Source organism: Nicotiana attenuata, unplaced genomic scaffold, assembly GCF_001879085.1.
Source record: "Nicotiana attenuata strain UT unplaced genomic scaffold, NIATTr2, whole genome shotgun sequence".
NCBI lineage: Eukaryota > Viridiplantae > Streptophyta > Magnoliopsida > Solanales > Solanaceae > Nicotiana > Nicotiana attenuata.
The window spans coordinates 78,577-93,487 of record NW_017672870.1 but is presented as its reverse complement, the minus strand read 5'-3'; the positions used below and the strand labels follow the sequence as shown (position 1 = coordinate 93,487).

At 37.5% G+C, this 14,911-nt stretch overlaps 1 protein-coding gene and 1 long non-coding RNA gene across 4 annotated transcripts; one reads left to right on the top strand and one right to left on the bottom strand.

Annotated features, from left to right (window-relative positions):
* Window positions 1–875: 875 nt before the first annotated feature.
* LOC109214776 lies at window positions 876–2,458 on the bottom strand. Its single transcript, XM_019378724.1, has 2 exons — window positions 2,031–2,458; window positions 876–1,438 (listed from the first exon to the last, which is right to left on the bottom strand). The coding sequence occupies exons 1-2, from the start codon at window positions 2,123–2,125 to the stop codon at window positions 1,099–1,101; spliced, it is 435 nt and encodes a 144-aa protein (XP_019234269.1). The 5' UTR covers window positions 2,126–2,458; the 3' UTR covers window positions 876–1,098.
* LOC109214778 lies at window positions 1,124–14,265 on the top strand. Of its 3 annotated transcripts, none has more exons than XR_002066242.1 (3): window positions 1,124–1,208; window positions 1,659–1,769; window positions 14,226–14,265. It is a non-coding gene; the product is annotated as an uncharacterized LOC109214778 (long non-coding RNA). The 3 variants fall into 3 exon arrangements; XR_002066240.1 differs by lacking the exon at window positions 14,226–14,265 and adding an exon at window positions 12,859–12,896; XR_002066241.1 differs by lacking the exon at window positions 14,226–14,265 and adding an exon at window positions 6,870–6,988.
* The last annotated feature ends 646 nt before the right edge of the window (window positions 14,266–14,911 follow it).

Sequence of the window (14,911 nt, the reverse complement as noted above, 5' to 3'; positions counted from 1 at the left end):
TTCATTGTAGGTATGTACTTCTATTATGTTTCAGAATAAACTGAGAGACAAGTAAGAAAAAACGAGTTCAAAATTCTGAACTAGTTATTGAAAGCTGGAATATGTAGAAGAACCAGTTCCTTGATACAATGTCAAATTCATTGTGTTTAGTCTAGTTCAATGTATTGGGCTTATTGAGTTGTAATCTTATTTGCTTATACAAGAAGCAATTCGAGGGGTTTTTCTCTGTGAGAGAATTCAAGTCTTAGACTAGAGTTAGCTTGAGCATTTTGCTACGATCAAAGTGGTTGTAGGTAATCAAGTGGCTAGGATTTAGTCTCTTAGGTTATACGAATTTTGTAACCTGAAACTGCTCCTTGTTTTAGTGAAGTTTTTGTGAAAAATTTCAGAGCTAGATCGTGGTTTTTACTCCCTTAAGCAATGAGGTTTTCCACATAAAAATCTCAACAAGGGAGCAGATATAAACATCAAGTTCTTATACGGATGTCTAAGTGGTGCACCAAACTATGACACTTATCAATCTGTTGCTTCGGCTCATTTGCTTTTATTTATGGGTTGATGTCGACCAAACGAGTGATTTTATGGTGTGTTATCTCACATATTTGTGGACCCATATTTTACATATTTGGATCAACAAAATTTTGAGACAACAAAATTATGAGACAAAAAAGATGGCTCATACAACTAATATCAGTTGTGCGAGGCACAAAATAAAATTTTTCTCAACCAAACCAATATGCTTTCTATCGAGTTTGGGAATGGGAAAAGCAAGAGCTGATGTAACGTATATTCCAGTACTGCATGTACTGCAAATAAACTGCCAATCATGTACTACTACTGACTATATTCATTAATCAAGCAGAAACGAAAACAAATTAAGACCACAAATATTTTATATTTTATAGCATTCTTCAATATACACGGTAATTAATTAGCTACTGGCGGAGCCAAGAAGTTTATATAAGAGGGTTTTTTTTTTTTTTTAAAAAATGCAAATTTGAACTTGTCTTTTATGTCAAAGGGATTCAATTACCCTAATTGAATTGAACCCTTTACCTATACCCAACTCCCTTGACTGTACATTAACCTTTAATATGTTCACATAGTGAAGCACCCTTTACTAAATCTTGTCACCGACTTTACTTCTGGTGCAGATTGAGTAGTAGTATAATCAACGGCTTCCCATCTCCGGCGAGTCACCGGCCTCGGTAAGTTCTCCGGCACGATGATTTCTAAAGAGTTCCCGTTCCACGGCGGGCACGATCTTTTCTCGCTCCATTTTTGTATTGGTTTTCCGGCAATAATTTGTAATTGCATGTCCCCGGCGATAGCACTAATTTCTTGATTTACTAATATTGAGCTGTCTAATTCTAATCCAATTACGATACATGCCATCCCTAATACACATTGACTTTTCCATGATTTTTCTTTTCGTTGCCTGCGTAAATTAAAAGAGAGCCAAATTATGACATTTTAAATAAATACCAAGGAAAAAGGTACATGCTTTTATGGAATTAGTAAATAAAATAAGGGAGTTCGTGTCAGACATAAGAAGATTTTTTTGGGATAATATAGATGGATGAAAAGTTAAAGATGTTGACTGTGTCACACGTTATTCATATTGCACAATAATGATTCTTGATTTTTAATTACTACAGAGTACAAAGATCAAGGGCACTCGGTATAATTAGTTTACAAGACTAATTCTTTGGCAGGATAATAGTTGCTTTTGAGATAACATTGACAATCTTCCAAATTTGCATAAAAAGGTAAGATTAAACATGTACTCTTTCCATTTTATTTTAGTTGTGATGTTTGACTAGTCATTGAGTTTACCGGAAAAATTAAAAAGACTTTAACTAGCACATTTAAAATATTTTTAGATTTGTAGTCGTAAACATGTCATGACATTTCAGTAGGTATAAAAACGTACAGTAAAAAGTTTAAAATATAGAGTGCCCAAGTATGATATATAGAAAATAGAAGAGTGTGCCACATATGATATAGTACAACGTAAGGAGAAATTGTACCAAGAAACTTGAGTAGTCTTTGAAGGTGGAGGAATTGAGTTAGAAGGAGGAGGATGAGGGGAGAGATTGAGGCACAACTTTGTTGCAACGGCCATCTTCTACGGCAAATGATCAAGAGAAGAAAACAAAGAGTAGTAGTAATTCTAGGTGCTTAGTTTTCTTTACGATCCCTTTTGGTAAGAAGAGTAGTACGTACTAGCTTCATTAGATATTTATAATTTGTACTTTGTTTTTGTTGAATGAGGTTTGGTGGATGGGAGTCATTGGTCAGTTTACGGTAGCTGACCAAAACTCATAAGGTGTCCCGTTTCCTTTGTTATGGACACGTGGCCTGTAGGACCCTTAATTATTTAGCTAATTCTATCAATCAATTTGAAATACTTTTGAGGAAGATACTTTAATATAAGTTATTTTCAAATACCTCCCCTGAGGTTAGTCTACTTAAAAAATGCTTTTTGAAGTTTCAAAAATTGTAAACTTCTATTTAATATATACTGAAAGGTTCTTAAAATGTCTTCATTTTTGAAGTTCTTTGGATGTATCACACCTTGAGATTTTCTCATATTTCTCTCTGCTTATAGCATTATAGAGTAAATTCCGTGCCTTAGCATCGACCTGAACAACTGTCATTTGCTCGTATGTGTACTCATCTATATCTACTGGATCAGTGGGTGGTTGAGCTGCTGCTGGTAGTGGATAGTTCCCCTTTTTGATAACGCGCCATACTTTGACATCATAGGATTTTGCATATATTTCCATACGCACTTTCCAGTGAGAAAAGCGTTGTCCATTGAAATATGGTGGCCTAACTTGCGATTTTCCTTCTTGAAAGAGTGCTCCAACAATTACTTGATTTTTCATGATCTTTTCTCACAAGTTGTTAAGCAAAAAGTGTGAGACTAGCTCTGATACCAATTGAAAGCATTGTGGGGGGTTTTTTTTGGGGGGGGGGNCCAGTGAACAGCTACACACAGTCTTGTCAACATGGTCGTTCATAAAGGGGGGATTGCCTATTTAAAAATTATATTATAAGTAGTTGACTAGTTTACCAATTAGTCGACTAGCGATAAGATCAGAAAAATAATAATGCAAAAATAAAATGCAGGAAATAAAGACACCAGAATTTTATACTAGTTCAGATTCAATGTGAATCCTACTCTAGTCCCCTTGGGTTGCAAAGGTGTTTTTCTTTCAGTGATCCAAGTTTCTTGAGTACAGAATGGTTGATGTAGCTTTACACCAACAATTTAATCTCTATATCACTTTTCTCTTCTTGATACAATGCCTCATTAGTGTTTGTCTCTTATTCTTCTCTTATTAATTACACATCAGATCTAAAAGAACTGCAATGCTTATTTGGAGTAGAACTGAAGGAGTGATAATGGTTCGTTCAAAGTATGTCTNAACATATATATATATATATATATATATATATATATATATATATATATATATATATATATATATATTTCGTGAGGCCTTCTTACTCTTGAACGACGTGAATCATAAGAGATTGCAAACCCAAGGGATTTGATCCTTGAAAGGAATCATAGATTGATTCTTTCCAAGAATAAAGTCAGTTTCCGTTGATCTTCCTTGATTTGTGGTCTTGATGAGCTTTTCATCCGCTAGGCATATCGTTTCGTTACTTTAGTGATTTGAAATAGATCCCTTGATTTCTGGCTTCCACGATCTCCAGTGCACCCCTTTGCGATCTCGATTTCCTTTGATTTGGGACCTTCCTATAATAGCTTCCGTCAATCATTTATAGAATTATTGATTGATTCTTCTTCTGAATTTCCGTTGCTTTTTCCTTTTTCAATGATTCTTTTCCTTGTGTTGCTTTTAGAGCTCCCGTTAATAGATTTTTTCCTTAATCTATTCTTGAATGGTATTGCTTCTTGATTTCTTTGATTTATTCCTTGTGATCCTGCACTAAATGTGATATAATATTTTTCATCATTGAAGCTCATAATTAACATTCTCTCCCTTTTTGATGATGACAAAAATAATATATATAAACAACAGTTTACTTCCTTGTAGTCGACTCCCCCTCAATAGGTACTGCATATACTTCAGGCGAATCCCCCTCCACAGGTAACATATACTTCAGTCAACTTCTCTTCAACAAGAGTTGCTATCTGTCCTACAATGTACAACTTCTTTCTCCCTCTTTTTGACATCAGCAAAGAGAGGATATGCATATATACAAATTATAGGCAAATAAAGTAGAAGTAGGCAACTATTTGCAAAATATAGGAATACAGAGTTTAGCAAAAGTAAAGAAAAACATCCAGCGACTGGTTATCTGGTCCAAAATAGCGAAATAGCAAAAAATGATTGTTTGAAACTTCCACAACTAACAACGCAAGAAGTAAGTAAGAGTATTGCAAATCGCCCCCTTCGGACGTTCAAAGCCGGCATTGGCTGAAACTGTCACCCCATCAATCCAGTCATGTACATTCTTGAAGCTTTGACTGCATTTTCTCCAAGTTTGAGAATTCTGACCCTTATTTTTGAAATATCAGACCCAGTCTCTTTGGAGATTGCATGGATGTCCCCAAAAGTGGATTGAGTTGCAGCAAGAAGGTCCTTTCAGATGGTCAACTTGTTGTCAATAGCAGTCAGTTTCTCCATAAGGTCAGGATCACCTACACTATGATGGGAAACGGAGGCTTTGATCTTGGGATCAGGCTGAACGTTCTTGACTTTACCTTCCTATTTCTTCACCTAGGAGTCGTTAGCACCAGATACCCTATACTAGCGAAAGCTCTAGAACTGTAGGACTTTGAAATAGAGACAAAGGGGTATTCAGAGATAGAGATGTTGTGGGCTTCCAAAATGTGGGTGACAGCCATACCATAGGGCAAACTGGTGGGATCATCAGCACTCTCAATCATAAAGTTTATGAACCATGAGGATAGTTTAACCTTAAGTTTGGTCACAAGATAGTAGACGAGAAAGGTATCTCGTTGAGAGAAGGTGGAGAATGATCCAGTATGTGGAATAAGAGCAGTTGCAACAATGTGGGCCAGAACTCGGGTTTCAAAACTAACATCACTGGGATCTAACTAGTTAGGAAGGAAATTAGATGGACACTCAGCAATACAACGTTTTGCTTGATCAAAAGAAATTTCAAAATCATCAGGCTAAATATTCTTGAAAAGCATAGGAAAACCGGAGCACTTACACTGAAAAATTGAGTCAAACATGGCACAATCAAGGACAATGCATTTTCCTAGAACTAGGGATTCCAACTTATCAAGCTTGCTAGAGCGAAGATTGGCATAAAATATTCTCACTAAAAGTTCATAGACTTTGGGAGGGGGTACAGAGAGGAATTTAGACAATCCTTAAAAAACAAACAGATCCTTTACCTTACAATTGAGGGACTCCATATCATCAAGGTTGACTATTCTACCATGAGCAATGGGCTTGTCTTTCAAAGCAACAAAGAAAGTCCTATTTGGGGTATCCCATAAATTGAGGTCAGATTCAAGAGAACTCGAGAGGTCTACTTTGGATTTCTTGGGGGTAAAAGATTCATGAGGGTCTTCCATAGGCCTTTTTCCATGAGCCTTTTCTCCTATTTGGTGAGAATGGTATGATAGTTCTGCCAGAGAAGAGGCAAACCCTTTTGAGTGGTCAGACCCTAGGTCTACTTGTTCTAGGGGCTGAGGAGAGGGTTTTTCTTTAGAATGAGTAATTTTTGTATTAGAGGTAGACGGATTCTTGGAGTGTTTAGCCATTGAAAATTTTGGAGGAAGAGGTTGAGAGATTTTTTAGGAGGGTTTCCGAGCGTTAGTAACAATGAAGAAAAAGAAAAGTGGTTTAGAGGATTAAAAGAGAAGGGATTTTGATGGTTGAGTGCAGGAAAGGAAAGAGTGTCAGTGAAGAGTCATGATGATTGATTTTCCTTTCTTGAAAGCTGCGATTGATGGGAAAAGAGAGGAAAATCGGAGGCGCTAAACTAATGCGTACTAATAGATAAAATAAAATTAAAAACATTAGACACACAAGAATTAAAACTAACACATAGGTCCTAATCTTTATGATCAAGCGAAATAATACCAAGTAGTTCTCTTAGGGAGCAGAATCTATCTTCAAGTAAAGGCTAAGGAAAATGTCTGCTAATTGATTAGTGGTGCCAACAAATGATAATTCTATATCTCACTCGAGGACATGATCTCTAATGAAATGATGTTTGATGTCTATATGCTTAGCCCTAGAATGATGCACATGATTCTTTGAGAGACATATAGCATTAGAGTTATCACAAAATATTTGAATAGGTTTAAAAAATAGTTCATAGTCACCTAATTGATGAGACATCCATAGTAACTATGCACAACATTGCCCAATGGCAATATATTCTGCCTCCGTTGTGGATAATGCAACTGAGCCTTGTTTCTTATTGTTCCATGATATTAATGCATTTTCCAGTAATTGACGTGTTTCGCTAGTGCTTTTTCTGTCTTCCTTATCACCTGCAAGATCAGTATCTGAAAAATATTCTAGCTTAAAATTTTTAGAACGTGGGTACCATAGTCCATATGAAGTAGTTCCGATGAGATAACGAATTATTCTCTTTATTGCAGTCAGATGCAATTTCTTAAAAGCTGACTGAAACCTGGTACATTTACATACACTAAACATAATATCTGGTTGACTGGCAGTCAAGTAAAGTAAAGAGCCAATCATTCCACGATATTTAGTTTCATCAACTGGATTTCCTTTTTTGTTCTTGTTAAGACTTGTTGACGGGCTCATTGGAATACCAATTACTTTAGCACTGCTCATGCCAAAATTCTGAATTAACTCCTTTGTATATTTTGTCAGGCACACAAACGTTCATTCTTCAGATTGTTGATTTTGAAGTCCAAAAAAAACGTATGATTTCCCAACATGCTCATTTCAAACTCACTTTGCATAAGATTTGCGAATTCCTTGCACAAAAGATGGTTAGTACTTCCAAAGATAATATCATCAACATAAACTTGAATAATAAGATTACCTCCTGATGATCTTTTGATAAATAGTATAGTATCTACTTTACCTCTTGTAAAGCCATGATCAAGTAGAAATGAACTAAGCCTCTCGTAACAGGCTCGTGAAGCTTGTTTGAGTCCATACAGAGCTTTAGTTAACTTATACACTTGGTAGGAAATTTTGAGTCTTCAAAACCAGGAGGTTGTTTTACATATACCTCCTCATCAATAAAGTCATTTAAAAGGCACCTTTCACATCCATTTTAAAAAGTCTGAATTGTTTAAAGGATGTATATGCAAGAAGAATCTATATAGACTCTAGTCGAGCTATTGGTGCAAGGGTTTCATCGTAGTCGACTCCTTCCTATTGCGAGTAGCCTTGGACTACTAATCTGGCTTTGTTTCTCACAAATTTTCCATCTTCATTGAGCTTGTTCTGAAATCCCATTTTGTTCCAACTACAATAGCATCTGCAGGCTTAGGTAGTAGTTTCCAGACTTGATTCTTATCAAGTTGATCGAGTTCTTCCTGCATTGCTTGTACCCAGCTGGAGTCTTTTAAGTCTTCCTCAACTTTCTTTTGTTCAATTTGAGAGATTAGTTCTATATTTGACTTCTTCTTGAGGGCTCTCCTACTTTTCATTCACTTGGATCTCCTATGATAAACTTTTGAGGATATTCCGGTTCACATCTCCACTAATTTGGATGTGTTTCAATCGTATGAGTAGTTGACTCCTTTTGTGATTCTGGTTGACTGTTGACAGGCTCATTAGTTGATTATGTGATACCATCTATCTTATCAGTCGACTTTTGAGGTTTGCTTGACTGTGATGTTTCTTGACTGATATCTTCAGCACTAGCAATAATTCCTTTATCGGCCGTAGTGTTATTTTCATCAAATATGACATGTACTGATTCTTCTACCGATAAAGTGCATTTATTATATACTCTAAAAGATCTACTGTTTATGGAATAACCCAGAAAAATACCTTCATCACTTCTTGGGTCAAATTTTTCAAGATTTTACTTATCATTGTTGTGGATAAAACACTTGCTGCCAAAAGGATGGAAATAACCTATGTTAGGCCATTTACCTTTCCATAGTTCATATGGAGTCTTCTTCAAGATAGGTCTTATAAGACATCTTTGAGAATATTCTGCCCAAAAATGGTTTGGCAAGGAATATTCCACTATCATTGTTCTAGCCATATTTTGTAAAGTTCTATTTTTCCGCTCAACTACTCCATTCTGTTGAGGTGATCTTGGAGCTGAGAAATTGTGAGTATATACTTGATCATTACAGAAATCTTCAAATGCTCTGCTTTCGAATTCTCCTCCATGATCACTTTGAATGGTTATAATAAGGTACCCCTTTTCTCTTTCAACTCTCTTGTAGAAAATCTCAAAGTACTTCAAAGCTTCATCTTTGTGAGATAAGAAAATCACACATGTAAGTCATCGATAATAACAAAAGCATATCGTTTTCCTCCTATTCTAGCAATTCTGGTGGGTCTAAACAAATCCATGTGGAGCAATTGTAAAGGCTTGGTGGTAGACACAATGTCTTTGCTTTTGAAGGAATTTCTGGTTTGTTACCAATTTGACATGCATCACATACATGATTTCTAGAAAAGTTGAGTTTAAGGAGACCAATAACTAAATCATGCTTGGAGAGTTTCTCAATAAGATGCATGCTTGCATGACCAAGTTTCTTATGCCACAATCATGGATCATCAAATATAGATGCTAAACAGATGTGACTATCTAGATTTTCAAAGCCATCAAAAATATAAACATTTTCATACCTTTTTCCTGGGAGTATTATTTTACCCGTCTCATCTTCAATGGAACAACCTGTATTGAATTTAACTTCGTACCCTGAATCACATAGAGGACTTATACTCAGGAGATTGTAGTTGAGTCCATCTACAAGATACACTTCAATAATATCACAATTGTTATCGAATGGAACTGTGCCAGTGCCAACTATCTTTCCTTTTGAGTCATCGCCAAATTTGGCACTTCCTCCATTTATCTTTGTAGCTTCTTTGAACAGGTTTTTGTCACCTGTCATGTGACTGGAACATGCACTGTCTAAGTAACATTTTCCATTGCGGCTCTTCCTGTGGTTTTCCTGCAAAACAGAATTATCACTTTTTTTTAGGTACCCAAGCTTTCTTGTGTCCTTGTTGGTAAGTTCTACTAAGATTAGGATTGTTTTTGGGTTTTCAAATCCATCCTGAAATATTAGATTTACAAAATCGACAGAAAGAATATTTATGTCAACTTTTGTTACAGTAGTGACACATAGGGGCTGATCCAATTTTTGATCTACCACTTGTGTTAGTACTTGTGGACTCAGTTCTAACCGATCCTTTTCTAGTTGAGTTGTAAGTCGCCTAGTTAGATTTGACAGAACTGTGACTGGTGGACTTGCGCATGCCATTAAGTTGCATTTGCAATTCCTGAACTTCAACTTGAAGTACATCTCTTTCAATTTCACATACTTCAAGCTTGAGTTTCCAGTCTTTCTTTTCTCTATTGAGTCTCCTTAGTTGATTCATCATTTTTTGAGACTCTTTTAGAGTAAGGTTAAGAATATCCTGCAATTCATTACATCTATCACAGTTATAAGATCTTACCTCGCTTGTTTCACCTCGTGCCATGAAACAATTGTCATTATCTTCTTTGCATTCATCGTCTAATGCATCTTTATTGGTCCGGCAACCGGAGTATTTGTTCATGTCATTTTCCAGAATGGTGATGAAGCATAGATTTGCTATTTCCTCGTGTTCAAAACTGTCTTATCACTCCAGCTTCTAAAAGATTTATTTTTATTTAATCCTCTTGAAACCTTTCTTTTAAGATCTGGGCATTTAGCTTGAACATACCCATATCTTTCATACTCATAATATTTTCCATCATTCTTGTCTTGCTCATTGTATTGCCTGGTTTGTCTGGGGGAGCATCCTACCTCTTCTTGTGTTTCTATATCTTCTCATTAAACCATCCATGTTCCTTGATACTATGGCAATCTATTCTTTAAGAGCTTCTGGGTCGTCATAAATATTATTTTCTGGTCTTTCAGTTGTAGCTTTGAAGGCAACTATTTTCTTCTTTTCTTCCTAGTTTATTTTCTTGAGATGAATTTTCTAGAATGCTATAATATCTCCTCGAAGCTCATCATATGAAAGTTTTGTTTAGATCTTGTGATTCGAGTGCAACTATTTTTGTCTGCCAAGTGGTAGCTAGATTCCTTAAAATTTTCCAAACTTGAGCACCACTGGAGTATGGTTTACCAGAAGCTTAGATTGCTAATAATTTTGTTGAACCTTGCAAACATTTCCTCAAAGTATTTTCCTTCTTTCATCTGGAAGAGTTCATAATCATGAACCAACATGTTAATGTGAGTTTCTTTCACTTTGCCGGTTCCTTCATAAGTAACTTCCAATTTATCCCATATTTTATTCGTTGTATCATAGCTTGAGATTTTCTCATATTCCTCTCCACCTATAGCATTATAGAGTAATTTTTGTGCCTCAGCTTGTCTGTGTACTCATCTATATCTTCTGGATCAGCGGGTGGTTGAGCTGCTGCTGGCAGTGGATAGTTCCTCTTTTTGATAACGTGCCATACTTTGACATCATAGGATTTTGCATATATTTTCATACGTATTTTCCAGTGAGAAAAGTATTGTACATTAAAATATGGTGGCCTAACTTGCGATGTTCTTTCTTGAAAGAGTGCTCCAACAATTACTTGATTTGCCATGATCTTTTCTCACAAGCTGTTAAGCAAAAAGTGTGAGACTAGCTCTGATACCAATTGAAAGCATGGGAGGAGGGGAGGGGGGGGGGGGATTGGCTATTTAAAAATTATATTGTAAGTAGTTGACTAATTTACCAATTAGTCGGCTAGCGATAAGATCAGAATAATAGTAATGCAAAAATAAAATGCAGGAAATAAAGACACTGGAATTTTATACTGGTTCGGATTCAATGTGAATTCTACTCCAGTTCCCTTGGGTTGCAAGAGTGTTCTCTTTCAGTGATCAAAGTTTCTTGAGTACAAAATGGTTGATGTAGCTTTACACCAACAATTTAATCTCTATGTCACTTTTCTCTTCTTGATACAATGTCTCACTAGTGTTTGTCTCTTTTTCTTCTCTCACTAATTACATAGCATATCTAAAAGAACTACAATGCTTGTTTGGAGTAGAACAAAAGGAATGATAATGGTTCGTTCAAAGTATGTCTTCTTTAATTCTGGAACATATGTGTGTGTGTTTGTGTGTATATATATATATATATATATACATTCGTGAGGCCTTCTTCACTCTTGAACGTGAATCTTGAGAGATTGCAAACCCAAGGGAGTTGATCCTTGAAAAGAATCATAGATTGATTCTTTCCAAGAATAACCTGAAGTTTCCGTTGATCTTCCTTGATTTGTTGTCTCGACGAGCTTTTCATCCGTTAGGCATATCTTTTTGTTACTTGAGTGATTTGCGATAGATCCCTTGATTTCTGGTATAACGACCCGGCCGGTCGTTTTAAGAATTAACGCCCCGATCCCCTATTAACTGCTTTCCCTGTGTTTGTTTCTACTATTGTGAGTTTCCGGGAGGAATTATTTAGAGTTTCGGAGAGTTTTGGGAATGGAATTCTGATGGTTTCGTTAGCTCCGTTGGGTGATTTCGGTCTTAGGAGCGTGTTCGAATTGCGTTTTAAAGGTCCGTAGCTAATTTAGGCTTGAAATGCCGGAAGTTGAATCTTTGAAATTTACCGGTTCGATAGTGAGATTTAGATCCGAGGGTCGGAATGGAATTCCGGAAGTTGAAGTAGCCCCGTAGTGTTGAATGTGACGTGTGTGCAAAATTTCAGGTCATTCGGACGAGGTTTGATAGACTTTTTGATCGAAAGCATATTTTGAGAGTTTTTGAAGTTCTTAGGCTTGAATCCGATGCTAATTGGTTGATCCGATGTTGTTTTAGGTGTTTGGAAGATTTGTATAAGTTTGGATGGTGGTATATGACTTGTTTGTGCTTTTGGTGGAGGTCTCGGGGGCCTCAGATGATTTCAGGTGGTTAACGGGAAGTTGGAAACTTAGAGTTGCAGCTGAAGCTCTTTGGGTTGCTGTCATAACCGCATCTGCGGTTGAGAGGCCGCAGATGCGACTCCCGCAGATGCGGAATTTAGCCACAGAAGAGGCCAACTGAGGAAAAGCAAGGAGCCGCAGGTGCTGAAGGGTTCACGCACCTGCGTGACCGCATATGCGGTGAGTAAGTCGCACGTGCGGATTTTGGGACTTTAATGAGTTTCGCAGGTGCGGTCGTTTTTTCGCAGAAGTGGGACCGCAGGTGCGGTCCCTTGACCGCAGAAGCGGAATTGCTGGACAAAAAATAGGGATTTCGAGGGTTTAGTTTCAAAACTTGGAAAAACTCAAATCGGAGCTCGGGAGAGGGCGATTTTGGGAGGAAGTTGAAGAGGAAATCATTGGGTAACAATTCTTTATCCCTTTCTAGTTGTATTCCATTAATCTATTGCTAGTTTTGTCATATAATTTCGGATTGGAGGTGGAAATTGGGGAAAAATTGGAAGAAAGTTCTTAGACCTAGAATTCGAATTTTGATGGGGAATTTGACCTTGGATTTGGATAATTTTGGTATGCACAAACTTGTGAGAGTACGAGGATTCTAAAAATATATATTTTACCCGATTCCGAGACATGGGCCCGAGGGGCATTATGGTCATTTTACCTAATTTTGTGTATTAGCTTAGAATTTATTTGTAGAATCAATTTCTTGAAGTGTTATTTATATTATGCAATTGAATTGAATAGATTTGGGCCATTTGGTGTCGAGTACTCGTGGCAAGAACGTGGTTTCGGGTTGATTGTGAGCCGGTTCGAGGTAAGTGACTTATCTAACCTTGTGTGGGGGAACTTCCCCTTAGGATTTGGTTTGTTGATAATTGAAATGCCTTGTACCTGAGGTGGCGAGTGCGTACTTGTGCTAATTGTTGAAAATCCATTTTTCTTTAAGTAACTATAATTTGATTCTTTTCTTTTTCATGTTCATACTGCGTGTAATTTAAGCATGCTATTAGCCTAGGAAAGCATGTTTAATTGACTTAATTGCCTTACTTGCTCAATTTGCCTTATTTGGATATATGTGCAGCATGCTAGGTTAGAAATATCTTTTTACTTTGGTATGGAAAATTGAATTGAATTGAATATTCTTCGTGCTGCTGTTGTGTTTACTTTAGGGACTACGGGCGATATCCCGGTAGATCCCCCCTACACATATACATTTGGGGACTACGGATCGAGATTCCGGTAGATCCCCGGCGCATTATGAGTTGGACTACGGGACGACACCCGGGAGAACCACTGGACATTTACATTTGGGGGCTACAGGACGGTATCCTGGTAGATCCCCGGTTTGCTGGTATTTACATTTCGAGGGTGACAGGACGGTATCCTGGTAGATCCCCAGTTGCTGCATATTTACATTTGGGGGCTACAGGACGGTATCCTGGTAGACCCCCGGTTGCCATTTCTGTGTTGAGTTGTATTCTTTCTGCGTTATTTTCTCTGTTGTAATTGTTGTTATCTTTATCACTATACTGTGTTACTTCATACTATTTCACTCTTGAATGAAACTCTGGGTACTTTCCTTGCTATTGTTGTCTTTCTTTTATTTTGGGGCTATGGATGGGTGTTTCGGGAGATCCCCTGCACATATATTGAATTTGAATGTAGTGCGGGATACCAAAAGATCCCCAGCACATATATTGAGGATACCAAGAGATCCCCGAGATACCAAGAGATCCCTAGCTCGTATATTGAGGATACCAAGAGATCCTCGGGATACCAAGAGATCCCCAGCACATATATTGAGGATACTAAGAGATCCTCGGGATACTGAGAGATCCCCGATTGTTACCTCTGCGTTGAGCTGTATTTGTTTTTCCGTGATTACTTGGTTTCTGTTAAAGTTACTGTTGTTCTTCTATCCCGTGTTACCTTTTTACTGTTGCACTTAAGTATACTGTCTCATTCTATACTGTTATTGTATCTTGTATTTCCTTTAACCTCAGTAGGGCCCTGACCTCCCTCGTCACTACCCGACCGAGGTTAGGCTTGGCACTTACTGAGTATTGTTGTGGTGTACTCAGTCTCTTCTTGCGCATGTTTTTCATGTGCAGATCCAGGTAATGCGACTCAGACTTACCATGCTTGAGGCGAGGCGCTTGTAGAGACTCTAAGGTATATCTGCCGCGTCAGCAGACCGAAGAGTCCCTTTCTAGTCTTGCTTTAAGTAATAGCCCTTATGTATTTCCTTTCTTGTTAGATATTCTGGAGTTGGATACTATTAGACATTCAAAAGCTTGTGATCATGAGATTCCGGTTTTGGGAAATGTTATTAGTTTCGAGAGTTGATATTGTGTATGCCGAGCGGCATTTCAAACACTGTTTTATTTTACCATTTTGGTTTTTTAGTTATTTCTTCCGCAAATGTTGTTATTTTTCGCATTGTTAGGCTTACCTAGTCGTAGAGACTAGGTGCCGTCATGATTCTTCATGGAGGTCGAACCGGGTCATGACAAGTTGGTATCAGAGCTCTGGGTTCATAGGAGTCATGAATCACAAGCCGGTTTATCAGAGTCTCACGGAACGGTACGGAGACGTCTGTACTTATCCACGAGAGGCTATGTAACCGTTAGGAAAATTCCACTTCATTTGATTTCCTTGTCGTGGGAGATTTTTGAGATCACAATCCTAAACTTCTACCTTCCATTCTCTCACAGATGGTGAGGACACGTGCTACTAGAGGTGACCGGACACCCGCGTCCCTTGCGAGAGCCGTCAGAGGTTGGGGCCGGGGTAGAGG